The sequence below is a fragment of the Choloepus didactylus genome (assembly GCF_015220235.1).
Source record: "Choloepus didactylus isolate mChoDid1 chromosome X unlocalized genomic scaffold, mChoDid1.pri SUPER_X_unloc1, whole genome shotgun sequence".
Lineage (NCBI taxonomy): Eukaryota > Metazoa > Chordata > Mammalia > Pilosa > Megalonychidae > Choloepus > Choloepus didactylus.
The window spans coordinates 738,674-760,903 of NW_023637621.1; the positions used below are offsets into that span (position 1 = coordinate 738,674).

At 45.8% G+C, this 22,230-nt stretch overlaps 1 protein-coding gene across 5 annotated transcripts in view; it reads right to left on the minus strand.

Moving 5' to 3' along the window:
- The window catches only part of P2RY8 (P2Y receptor family member 8), a 63,234-nt gene that overhangs the window by 21,719 nt on the left and 19,285 nt on the right, over positions 1 to 22,230 (minus strand). For 2 of the 5 annotated variants that reach the window (XR_005215022.1, XM_037824606.1), the window contains exon 2: positions 7,477 to 7,639. The exons of the other annotated variants lie outside the window; for them this stretch is intronic. Coding sequence is in view for 1 of the 2 variants with exons in the window: in XM_037824606.1 (XP_037680534.1) it covers positions 7,477 to 7,498 (22 nt within the window). In the remaining variant the exon portion in view is untranslated. The remainder of the gene's footprint in view (positions 1 to 7,476; positions 7,640 to 22,230) is intronic. 5 annotated transcript variants of the gene reach the window in all.

A 22,230-nucleotide genomic window follows, 5' to 3' on the forward strand; every position in this document is an offset into this window, starting at 1 on the left:
ATTAAGATGTCAATTCTACCCAAACTCATCTACAGATTCAATGCAATCCCAATCAAAATTCCAACAACCTACTTTGCAGACTTGGAAAAGCTAGTTATCAAATTTATTTGGAAAGGGAAGATGCCTCGAATTGCTAGACACTCTAAAAAAGAAAAACGAAGTGGGAGGACTTACACTCCCTGACTTTGAAGCTTATTATAAAGCCACAGTTGCCAAAACAGCATGGTACTGGCACAAAGATAGACATATAGATCAATGGAATCGAATTGAGAATTCAGAGATAGGCCCTCAGATCTATGGCTGACTGATCTTTGATAAGGCTCCCAAAGTCAATGAACTGAGTCATAATGGTCTTTTCAACAAATGGGGCTGGGAGAGTTGGATATCCATATCCAAAAGAATGAAAGAGGACCCCTACCTCACCCCCTACACAAAAATTAACTCAAAATGGACCAAAGATCTCAATATAAAAGAAAGTACCATAAAACTCCTAGAAGATAATGTAGGAAAACATCTTCAAGACCTTGTATTAGGCGGCCACTTCCTAGACTTTACACCCAAAGCACAAGCAACAAAAGAGAAAATAGATAAATGGGAACTCCTCAAGCTTAGAAGTTTCTGCACCTCAAAGGAATTTCTCAAAAAGGTAAAGAGGCAGCCAACTCAATGGGAAAAAATTTTTGGAAACCATGTATCTGACAAAAGACTGATATCTTGCATATATAAAGAAATCCTACAACTCAATGACAATAGTACAGACAGCCCAATTATAAAATGGGCAAAAGATATGAAAAGACAGTTCTCTGAAGAGGAAATACAAATGGCCAAGAAACACATGAAAAAATGTTCAGCTTCACTAGCTATTAGAGAGATGCAAATTAAGACCACAATGAGATACCATCTAACACCGGTTAGAATGGCTGCCATTAAACAAACCGGAAACTACAAATGCTGGAGGGGATATGGAGAAATTGGAACTCTTATTCATTGTTGGTGGGACTGTATAATGGTTCAGCCACTCTGGAAGTCAGTCTGGCAGTTCCTTAGAAAACTAGATATAGAGTTACCATTCGATCCAGTGATTGCACTTCTCGGTATATACCCGGAAGGTCGGAAAGCAGTGACACGAACAGATATCTGCACGCCAATGTTCATAGCAGCATTATTCACAATTGCCAAGAGATGGAAACAACCTAAATGTCCTTCAACAGATGAGTGGATAAATAAAATGTGGTATATACACACGATGGAATACTACGCGGCAGTAAGAAGGAACGATCTCGTGAAACATATGACAACATGGATGAACCTTGAAGACATAATGCTGAGCGAAATAAGCCAGGCACAAAAAGAGAAATATTATATGCTACCACTAATGTGAACTTTGAAAAATGTAAAACAAATGGTTTTTAATGTAGAATGTAGGGGAACTAGCAATAGAGAGCAATTAAGGAAGGGGGAACAATAATCCAAGAAGAACAGATAAGCTATTTAACGTTCTGGGGATGCCCAGGAATGACTATGGTCTGTTAATTTCTGATGGATATAGTAGGAACAAGTTCACAGAAATGTTGCTATATTAGGTAACTTTCTTGGGGTAAAGTAGGAACATGTTGGAAGTTAAGCAGTTATCTTAGGTTAGTTGTCTTTTTCTTACTCCCTTGTTATGGTCTCTTTGAAATGTTCTTTTATTGTATGGTTGTTTTCTTTTTAACTTTTTTTTCATACAGTTGATTTAAAAAAGAAGGGAAAGTTAAAAAAAAAAAAAAAAGAAAAACAAGGAAAAAAAAAGATGTAGTGCCCCCTTGAGGAGCCTGTGGAGAATGCAGGGGTATTGGCCTACCCCACCTCGATGGTTGCTAACATGACCACAGACATAGGGGACTGGTGGTTTGATGGGTTGAGCCCTCTACCATAAGTTTTACCCTTGGGAAGACCGTTGCTGCAAAGGATAGGCTAGGCCTCCCTATGGTTGTGCCTAAGAGCCTCCTCCCGAATGCCTCTTTGTTGGTCAGATGTGGCCCTCTTTCTCTGGCTAAGCCAACTTGAAAGGTGAAATCACTGCCCTCCCCCCTACGTGGGATCAGACACCCAGGGGAGTGAATCTCCCTGGCAACGTGGAATATGACTCCCGGGGAGGAATGTAGACCTGGCATCGTGGGACGGAGAACATCTTCTTGACCAAAAGGGGGATGTGAAAGGAAATGAAATAAGCTTCAGTGGCAGAGAGATTCCAAAAGGAGCCGAGAGGTCACTCTGGTGGGCACTCTTACGCACACTTTAGACAACCCTTTTTAGGTTCCAAAGAATTGGGGTAGCTGGTGGTGGATACCTGAAACTATCAAACTACAACCCAGAACCCATGAATCTCGAAGACAGTTGTATAAAAATGTAGCTTATGAGGGGTGACAATGGGATTGGGAAAGCCATAAGGACCACACTCCACTTTGTCTAGTTTATGGATGGATGAGTAGAAAAATAGGGGAAGGAAACAAACAGACAAAGGTACCCAGTGTTCTTTTTTACTTCAATTGCTCTTTTTCACTCTAATTATTATTCTTGTTATTTTTGTGTGTGTGCTAATGAAGGTGTCAGAGATTGATTTAGGTGATGAATGTACAACTATATAATGATACTGTAAACAATCGAAAGTACGATTTGTTTTGTATGACTGCGTGGTATGTGAATATATCTCAATAAAATGAAGATAAAAAAAAAAAAAAACCCTACAAGGCACGGGGAGCCCCACAGCAAGAATCACCACCCCAAATGTCCTGTGTCAAGGTTGGGAAGCCCTGGTCTGGGGAACTCTGTGACAAGGTTGTCAAAACCTTGAGCTGTCCAGGTACATTGGCTAAGGGGAGGACACATCCCAGGGAGAGGTCCAGCAGGGGCAGCGGTGAAGGGGAGGGACAGTGCCCCTCGTGGTGTCCCAGGGAAGACCCCACTTGGGTGCCCCTTGAAGTGCCTATGAGTGACCCTCCCTGACCCTCCCTCACTGACCCCCTTCTCTGAGCTTCCATCTATGACCCTCCCTCGCTGACCCACTCTCCTTGACCTGCCCATGCTGATTTCTCCCTGTTCTCCTTCCTGACCCTTTCTCACTGCCCCCCTTCTCTGATCCCCCACCCTTTTGCACTGACCCTCCCTGACTGACTCCTCTCCTTTACATCCCTCCCTGACCCCCCAGTACCCTCCCTCCTTGACCCCCTCCATGTGTGTGGAGGGGGTCCCTTCTGGAGAAAGAGGCTTATTCCTCGAGGAGGCAACCACACCTGAGCAGAGGGCTCCTTGGGGCCCCTGAGGCCCCTGGCCAGAGTGGGTCTGGGGGCAGAGCTGGAGGACACATCAATGGGAAGTTCATCTCTCACCTGCACCCCTCATTGGCTTCTGGTATTTCCCCTTGGCTGTCTGGCTCGCTCCTGGCCACCGGGCTCCACCCCAATGAGACTGGGGTGAACACCCCCCTTTCTGAGTCCTCCTACCTCCCACCCCAAGGACAAGTGGACAAGTGAGCTTCCAGACTCCACTGGGTTCAACCTTCATTTAAGTTTTCCTCCTTTAAGTCACAAAGCACACATGCATTCTACGAGTAAAACAAGAAGAAATAGAGGTGGTATGTTTCTAACCCCTCAAATCCTCTCTGGTCCCACCTCCCCTCCAAGTAACTATGGAGAGTTATTAGCTCCAGTCACCCTTGCAGATATTTCTCTGAGCATCTCAAATATGCACACGTGTGTGCAAACACACTCTGATGCTCATGCTTACAAGTAGGGGTTTTATTTTAAATACTAGATGCGTCTCCTGCCAGTGTGGTTCTTGTTTTCTTTTGGATTCTTTGGAGAGTGCTCCATGTCTTACATAGAGTTTGCCTCCATCTTCTTCAACTGAATGATTGAGTGGTGTGTTTAACCACGTGTGCCATGATGGATTCCTAGCTTCAGAGGATGTTGTAAGCATTTTTGTGCACACACAAGAACCTTTATTTTAGGCTAGATGCCTTGGAGTTGAATAGCTAATTCAAAGGGCATGTGGATGTTATGTTTTGGTGGATATCACCAGACATCCCTCCAATGAGTTGTACCAATGTGTGCTTGCTCCAAGAGAGGACTCATCTTCCACGTCCTCACCAAGGATGGTGTAAGCTACCTGCTTCGTCTTTCCCATCTGAGGGGTGAGCAGAGCAGTGGCATTGCACTAATGTTTCAACTCTCATTTTCGGGGCAGCCAGGGAGGTGTAGCATGTTCTGCACATTCTTTGCCCACTGGTGTTTCCCTAAGTTGTTTCCTCCTCTGCTGGGTGACTTGACTGAGCTCAGAAAGAGTCATAAACAAGGGGCTCAGGGACTCGCTCAAGGAAAGACGAGAGAAAGGTGCACTCACTGCTCGGGCTTGGAAGGGTCGTTGATATGGCCCTGTGGGTAGGACACGGAAAGGCGTATGGCAGCTTCACCAACAGGGATCTGGAAGCTGGAAGACATGCGCTGGGAACGGTGCATAGCCACGGAGCCAAGGTGGGCAGATGACAGGGGAGGAACTGAGAAAAGTGCTGCTCAGAATTGCTCTTCCTATCCCAGAACTATCACACACTCTCCTCTGTCACTTTTGAGTGCATGATGGTCTGAATTTCCACATTCCCATCCTCGTGCCATTGCCTGTGTCGTGTTGTGATTCTTGTTCATGTGTTTCACACACGGAGCTAGTGCAGGGACTTGGTGTTTGCTGAGTGAGCACATGGCTTGATGCAAGAAAATGCAACATGAAATCACAAACTCTCAGAAACCCACGGGACCTGGGAGATCCCCAAGCTGGCCTACTCTTTTCAGCTTGAATGTTGCCCAGCTGGGGCTATAAAACTGTAAGCCCTTCCTTGAGGAGATCCAGCTCATCTGAGGTGCAGGTGAGACACTTTCCAATCTCAGAGCCTCCTAAGAAGATGCTGATCTTGGCAATGTGATTCTAAAGTTTATTTGGACCTCAACACAAGGGTTTCAAAAACAAGAAAATAAAAAGAAAATTAAAAAAGATAAAGTTTGTTTGGAGAGGCAGAAGATCCAGAATAGCCAATACAACCTTGATGGGGAGAAACAACTAAAGGCCTGGCACCTGCTGATTTCAAGTTGTACTATAAAGCCACAGTGACCAGGAGAGTGTGGTCTTGGTAAAATAATTAATAGACAAATAGGGTGTGACAGTTTAGATATATTATGTCCTCCAAGAAAAAGCCATGATCTTTTAATCCAATCTTGTGGGATATTGGGATTAAGTTGTTTCCATGGAGATGTGATCCACCCAACTGTGAGTGACAACTTTGATTAGGCTGTGACCTATTGATTGAGTGTTTCCATGGAAGTGTGGCCCCACCCATTCAGCCTGGGTATTGATTAGTTTACCTGAGCACTATAAGAGCTCAGACAGAAGGAGCTTGGAGAGATGCAGCTAACAGACACATTTTGGAGAACGCCATTTTGAAACACAAGCTAGGAGCAAGCAGATGCCAGCCACGTGCCTTCCCAGCTAAGAGAGGCTTTCTGGATGCCAATGACCATCCTTCAGTGAAGGTACCCTGTTGTTGATAACTTACCTTGGATACTTTATGGCCTTCAGACTGTAACTTTGTAACCAAACAAACCCCCTTTATAAAAGCCAATCCATTTCTGTTGTTTTGCAAAATGGCAGCATTAGCAAACCAGAACATAGGGGAATGGACCATAATAGAAAGCCCAGAAATAGATGCACACAAATAAAGTCAACTGATCTATGACAAGGGAGCAAAGGGTAGGATTTTCAACAAATGGTGCTGGAACAACTGGTCACGCACATGCAACAAAAATGAATCTAGACACAGACCTTACAGCTTTTACAAAATTTAACCCAAAATGGATCATAGATCCAAATGTAAAAGCAAAATTGTAAAAGTTCTAGAAGATAGCAAAGGAGAAAATCCAGGTGACCTTGGGTTTTGGGGATGGGGTTTTAGATAGAACACCAAAAGCACAATCCATGAAAGGAAAAAAGAAAAAGACAAGTCAGACTTCTTGAAATTAAAAATTTCTGCTCTGTGAAAGACACTGCTAAAAGAATGAAAAGACAAACAATAAACTTGGAGAAAATATTTGTGAAACATGTACAGCATCTGATAAAGGACTTGTATCTAAAATATACAAAGAACTCTTAAAACTCAGCAATAAGAAAGCAAATAACCCAACGAAAAAGTGAGCAAAAGATCTGAAGAGATGCTGCACCAAACAAAACACACAGACGGTAAATAATCACATGAAAAGATGCTCAACTTCAGAACACCAATAGGGAGCTGCAAATGAAAACCCCAATGGGATACCACTTTGCATGTATCAGAATGACTAAAATCTTAAAAAAAAAAAAAAACAACCACCTGACAACACCAAATGCTGGTTAGGACAGGGAGCCACAGGAACTCATCCACTGCTGATGGGAATACAAAAGGACGCAGTCACTTTGGAAAACAGTTTGGCAGTGTCTTACAAAGCTTAACAAGGGTTTGCAGTATGAACCAGTCAGCAAGCTCCCCAGAATTTACACAAATAAGTTGAAAATGTATGCCCACACAAAAACCTGCACACGGGCGTGTTTAGAAGCTCGATTCATAATTGCCAAAAATTATTGGAAGCAGCCTAGATGTCCTTTAATAAGCAAATGGATAGACACATTGTGGCACATCCATACAATGGAATATTATTTTGCAATGAAATGAGCTATCAAGCTTCCAAAAGACATGGAGGAAACTTACATGCATATTGCTAAGTGAGAGAAGCCAGTGTGAAAAGGCTACATGCTGTATGATTCCAATTATGAGACATATGAGAAAAGGCAAAACTATAGAGACAGTAAAAAGAGCAGTGGTTGCCAGGGGTCCAGGGAGAGGGGGAGAGGGAGCACGGGCTATTTCGAGAGCAGTGGAACTATTCTGTATGACGCTGTCACGTATTTGTCAAAACGCATAGAACTTGGCAACAGAAAGAGTGAACCCTAATGTAATCTATGGACTTCAGTGAGTAACAATGTATCAAAATCGTTTCATCAGTGGTAACAAATAGACCACACTGATGCAAGACATTAACAATAGGGAAAGTGTGGGGGAGGTAGGGGGGACAAAAGGGAATTCTCTGTAGCTTCTGCACAATGTTTCTGTAAACTTAAAATTGCCCTAAGAAGTCTATTAAATGAGACCTAGTGTCCTCCTATGCCTCCATCTCTCACGGCCCAGCCCTCATTTGTGTATGTGTACCGTGGCCCCTGTCACACCTTCGAACGCTGTTCTACTGACTTCAAAGTGCAAACAGAGCAGCAGCTGGCAAGGATGGGACCCAGGGCTTGCCACCTGCATCTACCTTCAGCAAAACCCTCAGGCCGCGGGGCAGGCGACCTCCCTAGCTCGGTCCCAATGCAAAAGAACACTCTTCTCTCTCTCCCCTAGATTGCACAATCCAAGCTTACAGTAAGTGAGGGTGATTTGCATGATGTTTCATATATATGGTGTAGGTTTGTCTCTCTGCCTCCCGCAAGACAGGAACAGGTTCCATTTCCTTTGATTTCCGTGCCTCTTTCTCGGGGCAGGGTACGGCCAATCGTGTCTTTGTAACTAGCCGGAGAACAGATTCTGCGAAAAGCAAGCGAGGAGCCGGTTTTTAATATTTGCATTACAATTGATATTTCAGTGTTCACCCTGACACAGGTCTGTCTTAGGTAGTGGTGTTTTCACGGCAACTGCAAAGTAGGCAGCTGTCAGTAAGGCAGGAAGTGGATGTCACGTTGAATTAATTAGCATTCAATGCCATTCTGTTGTAAAAACTGAACTGGCTGGAGGTGGGCTCTTGCCCAGAAATAGGATCAGAAAGTGAGAAAGCAGTACACATTTGTGAAATTCAAACCCTGCTGCTATGACTGGCCCAGAACTCCTGCAGTTTTAATAAGTTGGAGAGATTTGTTTAAAAGATAGTTTGAGAGAGAGGAGGGGGTAGGTAGAAAGAGACGGGAGAGAGAGAGAGAGAGAGAGAGAGAGAGAGAGATGTGTGTACATACCCAATTTACTAAAAGCAGTTCCCTCTTTAAAGATAGTCACTAAGATTCTTCTCTAGAAGAGTTTTCAACAATGTGTTCTGCAAAGTGGCTGAAGAGAAAACCATTTCCAGGTGTCCTCCCAAAAGAAGCCAAGAAGCTCATGTCTCAGACTCCTGCCTAAACCTGAGCGTCAGCCTCCCTTGTCCTCTTAACTCAGAACCCCAGCATCTCTCAGGTGCACCAGCTAGCATGGCATTTGCACTTCCCTTCTTTTGAGATGGCGTTTACATCTGATTTTTAAAGTGGAGAGCTTCCAAACAAGACAGTGAAAATAAAGACAGATGTATCTCTCTGTTCTCTTTGTGATGTTTGGAAATACTCAGACACACAGGAAAGGATATTTTACCACTCAGCTGAGATATGACACTTTACAAACACCTGCTCCCCACCCCGAGTTCAGTCCCCTGACCCCCAGGCCCAGAAGGACGGGGTAGGACGGGAGGGGGGGGGCTCTGAACGCAGGCTGTGACAGGGCAGGGACCCCAGCTGATTAGACACAGCCTGGAGCCAGGCTCTCCAATGTGGGACCCATGACTCCAAGTTGAAAGTGAGATTACCCACTGGGGTACAAGAAGAACATTGTAGAATGTGCCTTTATATTCCTTTTCTAAAATCTAAAGCCCCAAAATACATGGCACTTTCCTAAAATTGAATAGAAGGGTAGGCATCCAAAATGCATATGGTTTCTAAATAAAATGAATGCACTCATTTTGGGATGCTTGAACATTTACCCCTTATGGGTAGGGAAGTGCACATGCCTGGGCTGAAAGTTTGAAAAACATTTCATGTAGAAGAGTTGTGGTGAGTGGAGGAGCTCAGTTTGCAGATGCTACGATGACCTTCTCCAAAGAGGTGAAAGTTGGTCTTTGCCACACAACTGGGCTAGCTCCAAGTTTCTCAAGAAGATGAGAATTGAGACAGTGAGGGAGGGTTACCTATCAGGAGGGTGATTTCTGCTTGGGACACAGACAGAATTCATCAGACAAACCCAAAGGGAGGACCCTGCTACCAAGAGATGTTTGTGTCAAGTAAGACAAACTCAAGCTGAGGGAATGTTCCAGAACAAAGGAGGATAAAGACAGCTGGCAACTGACACAATTACTTGACCCCAGAGCAGATCCTGTTCTGGAGGGGGAGCATTTTGTGGGTCCACAGACAAAACTGGATTATGGATTTTGGACTATAGATTATAGATTATGGATTATGGATTATAGATTACGGATTATGGATTATGCATCATTCAATGTCCTGAAGTGCATGTCTGCTCTGTGGTTATCTAAGAGAATAACCTTATTCTTGGGGAATGTACACTAAAGCGTTTAGGCTGTGCAGTATGCAACTTACTCTAAAATGGTTCAGGAAAAACGTGTAGGTGCAAGGAGAATAAATGTAGAATGTTTGCTTCAAATGTTTCCCCCATGACGGTCTCATTTAAATGCACAACTTATCATTTTCTTTTCAAAAGAAGTTTGCTTGTTAACTGCTCTGAATCAGTCCAAGCCCCTAACAGCTGTACACAATGATATGCAATTAGATATTTGCTTCATTGTTTCATCAGGAAAGCAGCATCGCTAAAGAAATGGATGGAAAACTGAGGTTGGTGGATATTCTGTTGGGTGATCCCCAAATCCAAGGAATGACTCTTGGGGGTGGGAGTCAAGTGTGTGTGTGTGCGTGTGTGAAAATCTCCCAAACAGACCCATTTACACTTATGTTCCATTTGAAGGGGATTGCCTGTCCCACAGAGCTCTTTTTGCAGGGGACAGCCAGCACATGTCACAAAATCAAAATGAAGGCAGGAGGGTTGAGGTGACCAGGGGCCGTGCAGCCCAGAATCTGGGGTTAGTGAGACCCAGGCTCAAATGTGAGCTCTGCAAATGAGGGGCTCTGCAACCCCAGGCAGCACCCTCCCCTCTCTGAGCCCCACTTTCCACCTTGGAAACCGGGGGCGGTGATATTTTGAAGAGCCTCTCTGAGAGGGAACTGGGATGGTTTACCCAGAGCATCTTGTGTGGGGTTTAACCCACGTTCCTGGTTGTTATTGCTCCGTCGCTTGGGGCTGGTTTGCACCCATGTGACATTCAACCTTTACAGGCAGGAAAACAGCAGCCCTGGATGGACTCACCTTTGCCGTTTTTCAAAATTAAATGGACCCTCCCATAGGACACAGACACAACCAAGCGGTTGCAGTGTGTCCTGATAACAATCATTGAATAAATAGGTGCTGTACAAGGTAGTGTATCTATATGAGTTCACCGAGTGTCATCAGGCACCAAGACTCCCAGCCAGGGTGCATATTCTGGGAACTTATTAAAATGGCACTCAGAAGGGGGTTAGTAGTGCAAATATAAGAATATTCATCTATGAGCCAAAACAAATGTATGACACTATTACAAGGTGTTAATAATAGGGTGGTATATGGGAAAAAAATACAACTAATGCAAACTATGAACTATAGTTAGCAGTAATATAATATTCTTCCTTCAGTTGTAGCAAAGGTAACAGATTAATGTTAAGTGTCAATAATAGAGGGGTATAATGGGAAGGGAGGTTTTCTTTTTGGAGCAATGCATATGTTCTAAAATTGATTGCAATGATGAGAGCATAACTCTGTGATTACACTAAGAGCCACTGATTGCACACATTGGATGGATTGTATGGTGTGTGAATAAAACTGCTTAAAAAATTAAATGGAAATGGAAAGCCATGGGGGCCCTTTTGGAGCAAGGAAGAGAGTCCTTCACCACCACTTCCACTCCTGACTATTTCCATTTTTAATTGCCTTGTGAAAACAGAGTCAACCCTGAAATTATCATATGACCTAGTAATTCTGTCCCTGGTATGTACCCTCATGAATTGAAAACTGAAGTTCAGATAAAAACTTGTACCTGCCGGTTCAAAGCAGCATTATTCACAATAGGAAACAAGGTGGGAGCAGCCCAGATATTCATCAGCAAACAACTGGATACACAAAATGTGTCATATGCCAATGTGATTGGGAAAGCCATATGGACCACACTCCCCTTTGTCCAATGTATGGATGGATGAGTAGAAAAATGGGGGCAAAAAAAAAAGGCACCCAGTGTTCTTTTTTACTTTAATTGCTCTTTTTCACTTCAATTTTTATTCTTATTATTTTTGTGTGTGTGGTAACGAAAACATCCAAAAATTAATTTTGGTGATGAACACACAACTATATAATGGTACTGTGAACAATTGAATGTACGCTTTGTCTGACTGCAAGGTATGTGAATATTTCTCAATAAAATTGAATTTAAAAATGTGTCGTATGCATGCAATGGAACATTATTTGGCCATTAAAAGGAAAGAAGTACTGATATATCCTACAATGAAAATGAACCTCGAAAACATGAAGTCAAGTGAAAGCAGCCAGAGACAAACATCCACGTACTGTATGGTTCCATTTATAGCAATTGTCCAGAAATGCCCTAGAAAGAGAAAGTGGATCAGTGGTGGCCAGGAGTTGAGGGAAGGGGGTATGGGGAAGAACTGCTAATGGGCACAGGGTCTACTTTTTGGGGTGATGAAAATGTTCTAAGAGGTATAGGGTTTTCTTCTGGAGTGAAGAAAATGTTCGGGAGCTAAATAGCAGTGGTGGTTGCACAACATTGTAACCATATAAATGCCACTAATGGTTCAGTCTTTGTTACGTGTGTTTTGCTACAATAAAAATGCTTGTCTCTTGGAGAGCAGGGAGAAGACATTGCTGTCCTGGTTTATTCCCCTTGAGTCTCAGATGACCCTGTCACTCATATCCCCCTGCTCTCCACTCAGCCCGGTTCTGAACTTCCTGTACCTCTTTTCCTGAGTCGCCCACATTTCCAGCATCCTGGAGCAGCCCAGAGCAAAAGCAACCTCTTCCCTCTGGGACAATCCCTTCCCTTTCCCAGGAGGATGCTGGAGGCAGCACGAGCTGATTCCGCCTGGCTGCAGCTGAAGCCTGTGGTTGGAGATGCTGCCAGCACAGGGTCCCCACAACTGAGGCCACGGCTTGCACATCCTGAGCTGGCTGCATGGGTCACCGCTGCTGATTGCATCTCTGGCTGGACGCAAGCCAGAGGAAGGGGAGGCCAAGGCTACTTTAACAGAATGCTTAGAGCTTTCCTTCCAGGAAGTGACAGTTTACTGGCTCAAGTTCACAGACAGCCACCCTTGGCCATGTTTCCTTATTGTTTGAACCACAGAGAGCATTCTTTCTACGTCTGCTGTCTGGGGTGACTTGTGAGTCCAGCCAAGCTTCTCTTTCACACCCACAGGCACTCACATGTGCCATAATTACACGGGACACAAGTTGAGAGCATTTCACATCCAATGCCTGCAAACATTTTCTCATATGATATAACCTTCCAACAACCCTATGAAGAAGACAGTCTCACTATCATCACTTTACATCTGGGGAAACTGAGGAAACTTGTGCAGTGCATGAGAGGTGCAGCTGGGGTCCAGCCTCAAGATTTTCCATTGCAGGGACAGAAATTGCAGCACGCCTCCAGCAACAATCTTCAAATATGAGCTTCTGCAGGCAAAGCATGCACACCTCTTTGAGCCCCACACTTTGCATGGCTTATGAACGCTGCACACCAGGCAGGGAATTCTTGGACCATGCTTTGTGCTGAGAGTGTCCAAGGAGGAGAAGGAGGAGGGTGCAGCTGCAAGACTGGGGTTTGTACCTGCCTTTTGTGAGCTGGGCACTTCCCTGAAGCTGAGACACCATTCTCACACGTGGCCGTTTGCTTTGAGCCTCCAAGGACTTGCACACCTGCTGCTCCGGATGGCTGGCTTGAGCAGTGGGCTGGGAACACCATAGGGGGAAGGAAGAGGCAGAGGGTCCCAGGAGGATCCTCATGCCCACTGGGGAACAGCTGAGCCACCCAGGAGACCCTCGGCTAGCCTGGGTCGGTTGAAGCAGAATGAACAGGGACCCTCACCACCGCATTCTGTTCCCAGCAACACCAGTGGGAGCAGTGAGTCCGACCACAGCTAAGCGACTCGAAGTGAAAGACCGGGAGGGAGTTTTCCTCACTCTGCTGTCTGTTGTGTTACAGTCTCTCTGGCCCTGTCATGAAGCTCATCCTCCCACATCTCCTTCCATTGTTCCAGCTGCTTCCTCCTGCCCCATGTGACACTTTGCTGCCATCTCTACCTGGCACAGTCCTGGGGTGAGGTCCCACTGGCCACACCCAAAGGCTGGACGATGCACATGACCCTCTTCCCCTTCCCCATCCAATCTGTATCCCATTGCAGGAGGATTGATGGCTCACTTTGGGCAGTGTCTTCTGCCTAAGTGAGGACCTTCTCTGAGCCAAGTACTGGTCACAGAGCCCTCAGAATCCACAGTTAGAGTGAGTGAATGAATGAGCAGCAAACAAGATGCTCAATAAATGTGGCATGAATGTGTGGAAGGGTGGATGGGTAGATAGATGAATGAACGGATAGTTGGATGGACGGATGGATGGGTGGGTGGATGGATCAATGGGTGGGTGGGTGGGTGGAAGTGTGGATAGATGCATGGATGAGTGGATGGATGGCTGCATGGATGGATGGACAGATGGATGGGTGGGTGGTTGGATGGATGGATGTATAGATGGATGGATGGTTGGTTGGATGGATGGATGGATGGATGGATGGATGGTTGGATGGGTGTATGGATGCATGGATGTATGTATGGGTGGGTGGATGGATGGGTGGATGGATGGATGGATGAATGAGTGGGTGACACACAGGGTGCTCTCAAATATGGAGTGATGGATGATGGGAGGAGTGTGAATTTTGTGTCCTCCATGCCTCCTTTTCTCTTTGTCAGATGGTCCAGCTTATCCATGGCTCTGACCACTTGTCTCCAAGTAGTAGAATCTGGGGCCCTGAACCTCCTTTCCCCTGGAAACTCCCTCTCCCTGATTCTGTGTCAATCTCACAGGGGCTGTCAATCTCACAGGGGTGGGTGTAAGCCCCAAGCCTGACCAATTGTGGGGCCCAATCACCATGCCCTCATTGATTGGTGCAAGGGGTGGTTACATAACCCCAGAAAGACTAAGAGGTCCTGCTCATGGTATGTAAAGATGGAAGCCCAGGACTACCAGAGACCCTCTTTCCCAGCACACAGAGGAAGTTGTCTTCATTAAGAGAGACTAAACCCTGCTTCCAAGGGTGACTGTGAAAAGTGGAGCTAAAATATAGGATGAGAGAGAGCAGATGCCGACAACCATTTAAGCTCTTACATCAAGCCTTGCCTGAAGCCATCCCTCTCATTCCTGATGATCCAAATCAACCAATCTGCACATTTACCTAAGGCAGCTTCAGTTAAGCTTCTATTACTTGCCACCAAGGGAGTCATGGTTCACTCATCTAGGTTTATGTAGATGATTCCAGGAATGTGCATGGAGCTCATCAAGCAAGGTGATGGTGTAAGGCTAAGTGAATGAGTAAGACTGAGCTGCCCCCTCAAGGGCTCAGAGTCCAAGGGGCAAAGGGGTAAGCTGCTGACTCTTTTCAGTCCTCTTCCTTCCAGTGTATGCCATATCCTCATGAAAGCCACACTCCAGGTTTGAGAAACAAACACCAGCCAGTCATCTCACACATTGCCTCTTGCACATGATGGTGAGTTCCACTTGAATGCTGCCAGCCAAGTCAAGGGATGGGCTCATCTCTCACCCAACGAGCCCCTCCCCACTGGTGTGGTATGGACAGGCACTGGCCACAAGCAGATTGGCCAGCTGGGGCTCAGTGTGACCACAGGGGACATCGAGGCAGAGCTCCCTGGCAATGCTCCTTTCCCATCTCTTCTCACCTCTGGGCTGCTCGGGCCTCTTCCTCACCAGAACATGGAGCTGGGTGCTGACCCATGCAAGTTCTCATGGCCATACCTAAGGTGAAGGTCCCTGAGCACCCTCTGGCCACGCCCTCCTCCATCCAAAGGTTTGAGGGACACTCTGAGGCCTGGCAGCAGGGACCTCTGGTGTGTCTAGAGTTTGGCCAGCTCTGTTTGGTTGGAGGGAGGAAAGAGTGGGAGATCTGCACCTATCTCGTGAAATGCATACAAAGCCACAGCTGCGTTAGCAGCATTTCAACACAGATTAGATATAGATATAGATATAGATATAGATACATATAGATATATATAGATATAGACACATAGATATAGATAGATGATAGATAGATGATAGATAGATAGATAGATAGACAGATAGAGTGCAGCAAGCCTTTACTCCCCAGGGTGAAGGGGTTCAGATCTCACAGGCTGGGAGAGAGTTGACTAAAGGAGGTCTGTGCAGTCTTGTGGAGCTGAAATGGTCAAACACTCTTGGAGCCAGTGTGCAGGTTCCTGGGCAGGGGACAGACAGCTGCCAATTCTACAGAGGGCTGCACTGCCCATGCCCCCTGGCTCGGCCAACACACACTCTATGGTTAAATACCCCTGTGGTTGAGAGTGTGATGTGAGGCTCCCAATACCCATCTCTGCCCTCTCTGGGAAGGGATCTTGGAGAGGTCCTTCAACCCCCCATGCCTCGGTTTCCCCATCCTTTAAAATAGGGATGATTAAAGCAGATCCTGACTCATTGGAGTTTGCAAGTTCCAGAAATATAACCATTGAAAAAGCTGGCACTCAGCAAACGTTGACTACTAGTATTTGTAAAAGATAAAAAACAAACCAAAAACCGGGTGTGAAGAGAGTTCCGGAAGAGCCCACTTTGAACAAGGCAGGCTTATCTTTTCAGAGTGACTGAGCATCTCCAGGAGCACAGTCTCTACCTTTAGGGCAGGGGTGTTTCATGTTCGGCAGTGGTGCTGTCTAAAGTCCCACAAGATGGTTTTGCTAAGTTCTTGCTCAAGTATCTTAAGGTGTGCCAAGCATGAGACTTTGCTAAGGCAACCTCAGCCCTCTCCAGTGCCCCCCATTCAAGCCCCACGACTTCTTTCCAGCCTGTGCCTTCTCTGCAGGCATGGCTCTGAAGCTGAAATGACAAGGCTCCAGGCAAGCTGAAATTGGAACTGCGTCTCGAAGGCAGCGAAGGCTGTGCCCTGATTGCTGGGCATCGCTGCAGGACAGTTTCCTGCCTGCACCATCTGCACACACACACGGGTCCTCTACATGAACCCTTGGGGTCCTGATGACTTAGAGTGACAGCCAGGAAGGCCATGGTCTCAGGTGAACTGTTGGTGTCAGCAGTGGCCTTGGGGTCCCCCTAGACTGGTAACTGCCACTCGAGGACCTTCAGCCACATCTCCCTGAGTCCTTGTGCCTTCTGGAGACAGCCCCCGAAGCTGAGAGATGGCCCCTTGCCCTCCCCAGGGATTCCCACCAGCCTCTGCACCAGCCCCAGCTCTTCTGGGGAACGAGGTGGGGGAGGCACTTTTAAGAGGAACCAGCCACCTGCAGAGTTAATTAAACGCACAAAGGTCATGGAATAGCATGCCCGAGAAGGCAGAGTTCCTCTTTTTACCCTCTGCCAGGACATGGCAGATTAGATCACTGGAGGGGAATTTTAAAAATTCTTATTTCTTTTCTTTTTTTTTTAATTTATAAAGTATATTTTTAGAGCAGCTCCAGGTTTCCAGAAAAATTGTACAAGAAGTGCAGAGTCCTCATAGACACCCTCCTCAAGCATGCTTTTTCTCCAATGGTAGACTTCTTGCTTAAGGTGCTACATTTGTTACAGTGGATAAGCCAATATGGATACATTAGTAACTAAAGCCCAAGGTTGATGAACCCATATGGATACACAGTAACTGTGCCAGCTTGGATGTATTATGTCCCCCAAAACGCCATTATCTTTGATGCAATCTTGTGAGGGCAGATGTATTAGTGTTGATTAGATTGTAATTCTTTGATTGAGTCTTTCCATGGAGATGCAACCCAGCCAACTGTAGGTGATAACTCTGATTGGATAATTTCCATGGAGGTGTGGCCCTGCCCATTCAGCATGGGCCTTGATTAGTTTACTAGAGCACTATATAAGCTCAGACAGAAGCTCATAGCTATAGCTGAGACAAACATTTTAAAGATGGCTGTTGGACGTTTTGGAGAACACCATCCCCGGGCTATTGGGTACCTTAACTGGAGGATGGCCAGTGGTGTCTGGAAAATCTCTGTTAGCTGGGAAGGCACATGGCTGGTGTCTGCTTGCTCCCAGGTTGCATTTCAAAGTGTTACCTTGAACACTTTATGGTGTTTTGCATTCTGGCAGCATTAGTAAACTAGAACAGTAACTAAAACCCACAGTTCACACTAGGGTTCCCTCTAAGCGTTCTGCAATTCTGTGGGCTTTGCCGTGTCATGGACCCAGCATTAACATAGCATGCAGAGTTTCACTGCCCTAAAATTGTCCTGAGTTCCCCCTGGGCAGCTCTCCTCACTGGAGGGGATTTTGAATATTTAAAAAAAAATATTTTTCATACATGTTAAAAAAGTATGTCTCATCTCAACATATTCAGGGTATGACATATGACAGTTAGTTCACAAGCAGACAATATGGTACCTTCACTTGAATATTTTTGATATCAGCATATGACCATTACTTGACTTTAAAAACATACTGAAAATACCTGTTTTTAAAATGTTCATTTTAACATTACTTATTTAGAAGCTTCACCCACTGGATTTTGATGAGTGGTCTTTTTTCTCATGTAAACAGCTGGACATGGTATATTCTCACAGTTGAAGTGGAGCAGGGGCAGGTCAGGGGGCAGATGGAGTTCTTTAAAGAGGAAAATGCTTTTTGAAAATAATTCCAAATATCACACAATTTTATGTATATTGTATCCTATATGTGATGTAAATATATAGGATATAATAATAATATACATATACAAATACATCTGCCATCTATGCTATAAAAGTGGATTTCCTTGTCATCTACACCCTCCCCACCCAGGAAACCATCAGAGTGATTATTTTGGCGACTGTTTCTCTTGGGTTTTGTCTTCCTGCTTTGGTTTTAGGCAGAGGCATGTCGACACAGGGTGGGAAATACACACGAAAAGTGATACTCTTGCTTGGTTTTAGGAACCACATGCGAGGCCCCCGGAGTGGGTCACGGCCCACAGTCGGTGATTTGTGACGATGTCCCGGCTCTGTTCTCCTGCCTCCCCCGAGGGTTTTCTCCTCATTCCCGGGCCAGCCCTTCCCCCATAGTTGAGAAACCCACTCCCCAGGGGGAACGGGGCTGGGAAGAAAGATTATTTCACCTCAGTATAGTCAGGAAATAACTTCACAAGGGTTGGTTTATCTCTAGGATGTGTAGTGAATTTAAGCACAGCTTGCATCCTGGGGAAAATATTTTCATTATTCACTTTTTATGAGCAGAGCCACCACAATGGAAAACAGGGAGGAGAGTAATTTTTTAAAACAGTGTGTTGGAGGCTGTTTCCTACTTTTAAAAATGTGCCGCTCCTCATGCAAAACATCAGGGGGTACAGCCAGGCTGGAGGGCAACGTGCTGGTTTCCACAAATGGTGGCCGAGTGGGTGGTGTAAGCCACACACGGTTATTCTCTGTGCTTCTGGAGTCTCACCCTGAGAGGGGTCTCCACGGGCTAAAGCCAAGCTCTGGGCAGGGCAGGTGCCTTCTGGGGCTCTGGGAGATCTTTTCCCAGCCTCTTGCAACTTCCAGAGGCTCCCGCATCCTGGGCTTGTGGCACCGTCCCCATCTTCACCCCCCCCCCAGATAATCCAGGATTCTCTCCTCATTTCAAGGCCAGCAGATTTCCAACCTTAACCCCACCTGAAACCTTCCCTCCCCTTTGCCTTGTAAGGGAACACAGTCACAGGTTCTGGGGACGAGGGTGCAGGCAACTGTGGGGGCTGTTAGTCTGTCCTGCACAGGCAAGGATCAAGCTGAATTAATTTCTAGAGCCCTAATGCTAAGCTCTGACCTGGTTGTAGTCAATGCCCAGTTACTATGTAAATGGAGGGATGGATGCGTAGATAAGGAAAGAAGGAATAAAGGAGGGAGGGAAGGAGAGAAGGAGGGAAGAAGGAAGGAGGGAAGGAAGGAGGAAGGAAGGAGGGAAGGAAGGAGGAAAGAAGGAAGGAAGGAGGAAAGAGGGAGAAAAAATGGAAGAAAGAGGGAGGGAGGGAAGGAGGAAATAAGGAAGGAAAGAAATGCAATGACAAAACGGAGGGAAAAGGGACCATCTTGGCTGGGGAAGGGGCCAGGATTCCGGCAGAGGCAGCAGCCCACCCCAGGACTTTGAGAGGCCCCAGTGAGGAGAAAAATTATTCCAAGAGGCAGCCCAGCCAGAGCGGGCACGGAGGCGGGGACCAGTGTGGAGTGGGCAACTTCAGCTCCCAGGGGCTGGGAGTGGGTGCAGCGAGCAGCCACGGAATGGGAGGGCAGAGGCTAGTTGGGGAAGTCGGGGTGCAGGCCCTTGGGGTCACCCTGGGGACCACAGTGCATTTGTTTGGCAGTGAGAACAAGCAGGTATTTCCCAGACATTCATCAGAGTGGCCCAGCTTCTCGTGCCCTCCTGAAGACTTGTGGGGCTGGAAACAAATATTTCTGGTTCTTGAAAAACGTCCTGGGGATGGTCAGGACGAGCAGTGGTGGATCCCCCGAGCTTGGGCTGCTGAGGGTTTCTACCTTACTTAAGTCCATCTTTGCTTTTAACTTCAGTGTAGAGAGCTTGAAGAGCAGACAACTTTCCATGCCCGTGTGCATATTTTATAGTGAAGGACGACGGTCAGTGGTGGTTAGAGAACACTGGGATGTGAAACTTTCAGTGCTGAAAGGAGGAGGGTCCCCGGCTGCTGGGGTGGGCTGGTGACTGCGTTCCATGCCGTTTGGGTGAGTTGTCCTCCTCACCCCGTGGGAACAGTTTTCCAGCGGGGGTGTCCAGCGTGGGGCAACTGTAATCTCGGTTCTCCCCAGTGGGAGCTGGGGATTTGCGATGCTGACCTTTTCACGTCACCACGGGGATGCTGGGTGCAGCCGACGTGGTAAAGAGTGAATCCGTCTGTGATGGTTAATTATATATGTCCACCCGGCCAGGCTAAGGTGCCCAGTTGTTGGGTCAGACACCAGCATGGGTGTTGCCGTAAAGTTGTTCTCTAGGCGTGGGTCACATCTATGGTCAGCTGACTTTAAGTAAAGATTTCCCTCCAAATTGCAGGGGAGGGGCTCTTGTTCAATCCTTAGAGGCCTTAAAAGCAATTTTCCCAGAGAAGAAGGAATTCTGCCACAAGACTGCTTCCCAAACGCCTGCCTGAATTTCCAGCCTGCCTCCTGCCCTGCAGATGTTAGACCTGCCAGCCCCACCATTGTATGAGCCAATTCCTTAAAATGCGTCACTCTGTCTGTGTGTAATTAGATCCTGTTGGTTCTGTTTCTCCAGAGAACCCTGACTTACCCAACTGCCACATGTTAATACTGTAAAATCAGAGGTGAGCTAAGAAATAATGTTTCCTTGTTTCCTGTGTGTTCCATGAGGGGGTCTGAAGCTCTCAGACTTGACTTGCCATACCCTGGGGCACCGTCACCCCCATTTTATAGATTATACATTATGTTTTACAGAATATAGATTATTTTCCTGAGGCTTAGAGGGGCTTGGAAGAGCCAGCAGAAGCCATTTGTACTCTTTCCACCCAGTCCCGCTGTTGCCTTCTTCTTGTATGCAGTGGGGTTGTGCAATGTAATCTTGTTTTTATGCATTGACACCTTATATATGTGTCTATGTTTATTTATCTGAGCCCTCTATGTTAGTCAGGTTTCTCCAGAAAAGAAGAACCAATAGGACATATAAATGTGTTATATATATATATATATATATGTATATATAATGTATAAATATTAACAGATTATAGGAATTGGCTCACAATTGGCAAGTCAGTCCGAATTCCACAGAGTGAGTTTGAAACTTGATGAAGATGAAGTTGAATTCCCGAGGAGAAGCTTGCTGGCTGAAGTAGAGGTGGGAATTCTTCCTGAAACCCTCAGTCCTGGCTTGAAGATCTCCAACTGATTGATTGGATGAGGAGAGTCCCCTCAATCTTCTTTGTTGGTTGCAGATGCAATCAGCAGTAGATGCAATCAACTGATGATAGACACACATCCATCTACAAAGTATCCTCACAGTAACAATCAGGCCAGTGCTTGCTGGACCAAACACCTGGACAATATAACCCGGGCAAGTTGACATGTAAAATTACCCTTTTACTGGTACAACATGCCTGTGATGAAGGGAGGGAAAGTACTGTTTGGTCTTGTTTGACCAAAGAGGAAATTGAGGTTAAGTCATTAGGTCACTGGTGGCCGTGATTTGTGAGCACAGCTGAGAGTATTTAAAGGCCATGTGAAGGAAAGTACCCACAGCCCACACTCCTCCTCTCAGCAAACTGGCCATGAATGTTCCCAGCGTGCCTGCTCACCCTCACTGCCCACCTCGTCTGTCCCACCCAGGATGGAGTTTTTGCCTGAATCCTCATTGCATGGGATCCTTCCCTTCATGGAGCCCCACACAGACCCCAATGGACTCCAGGGAAGGGCCAAGCACTGTGGTAGGTTGTTATTCACTGGATTCCACACAACAGATTCTGTCTGTCTGTCTGTGTCTGTCTATCTATCTATCTATCTATCTATCTATCTATCTATCTATCTATATCTTTCACCTATCATTATCATGTATCTTTCATCTATCTATCTATTCATTGCTCTATTTATCATTTGTCCTTATCTATCCTTTATCTGTCATCCATCCATAATCTATCACCATCTATCTTTCATCTGTCTATCCATTGCTCTGATTATCTCCATTTATGTATCATCTATCTGTCATCCAACTATCCATCATCATCCATCTATCATCTATCCATCATCCATCCATCCATCCATCCATCCATCCATATATTTTCTATTACCTACCCATCCATCCATCCATCCATCCATCCATATATTATCTATCTACCTAACTACACATTCATCCATCCATCCTTCCATATATTATTATCCATATATATTATATATCTACCTATCCATCCATCCATCCATCCATTATCTACCTATCCATGCATCCATCCATCCATATATTACCTATCTACCTAACTATCCATCCATCATCTATCTATCCATCCATCTATCCGTCTGTCCATCCATCCATCCATCCATCCATTCATATA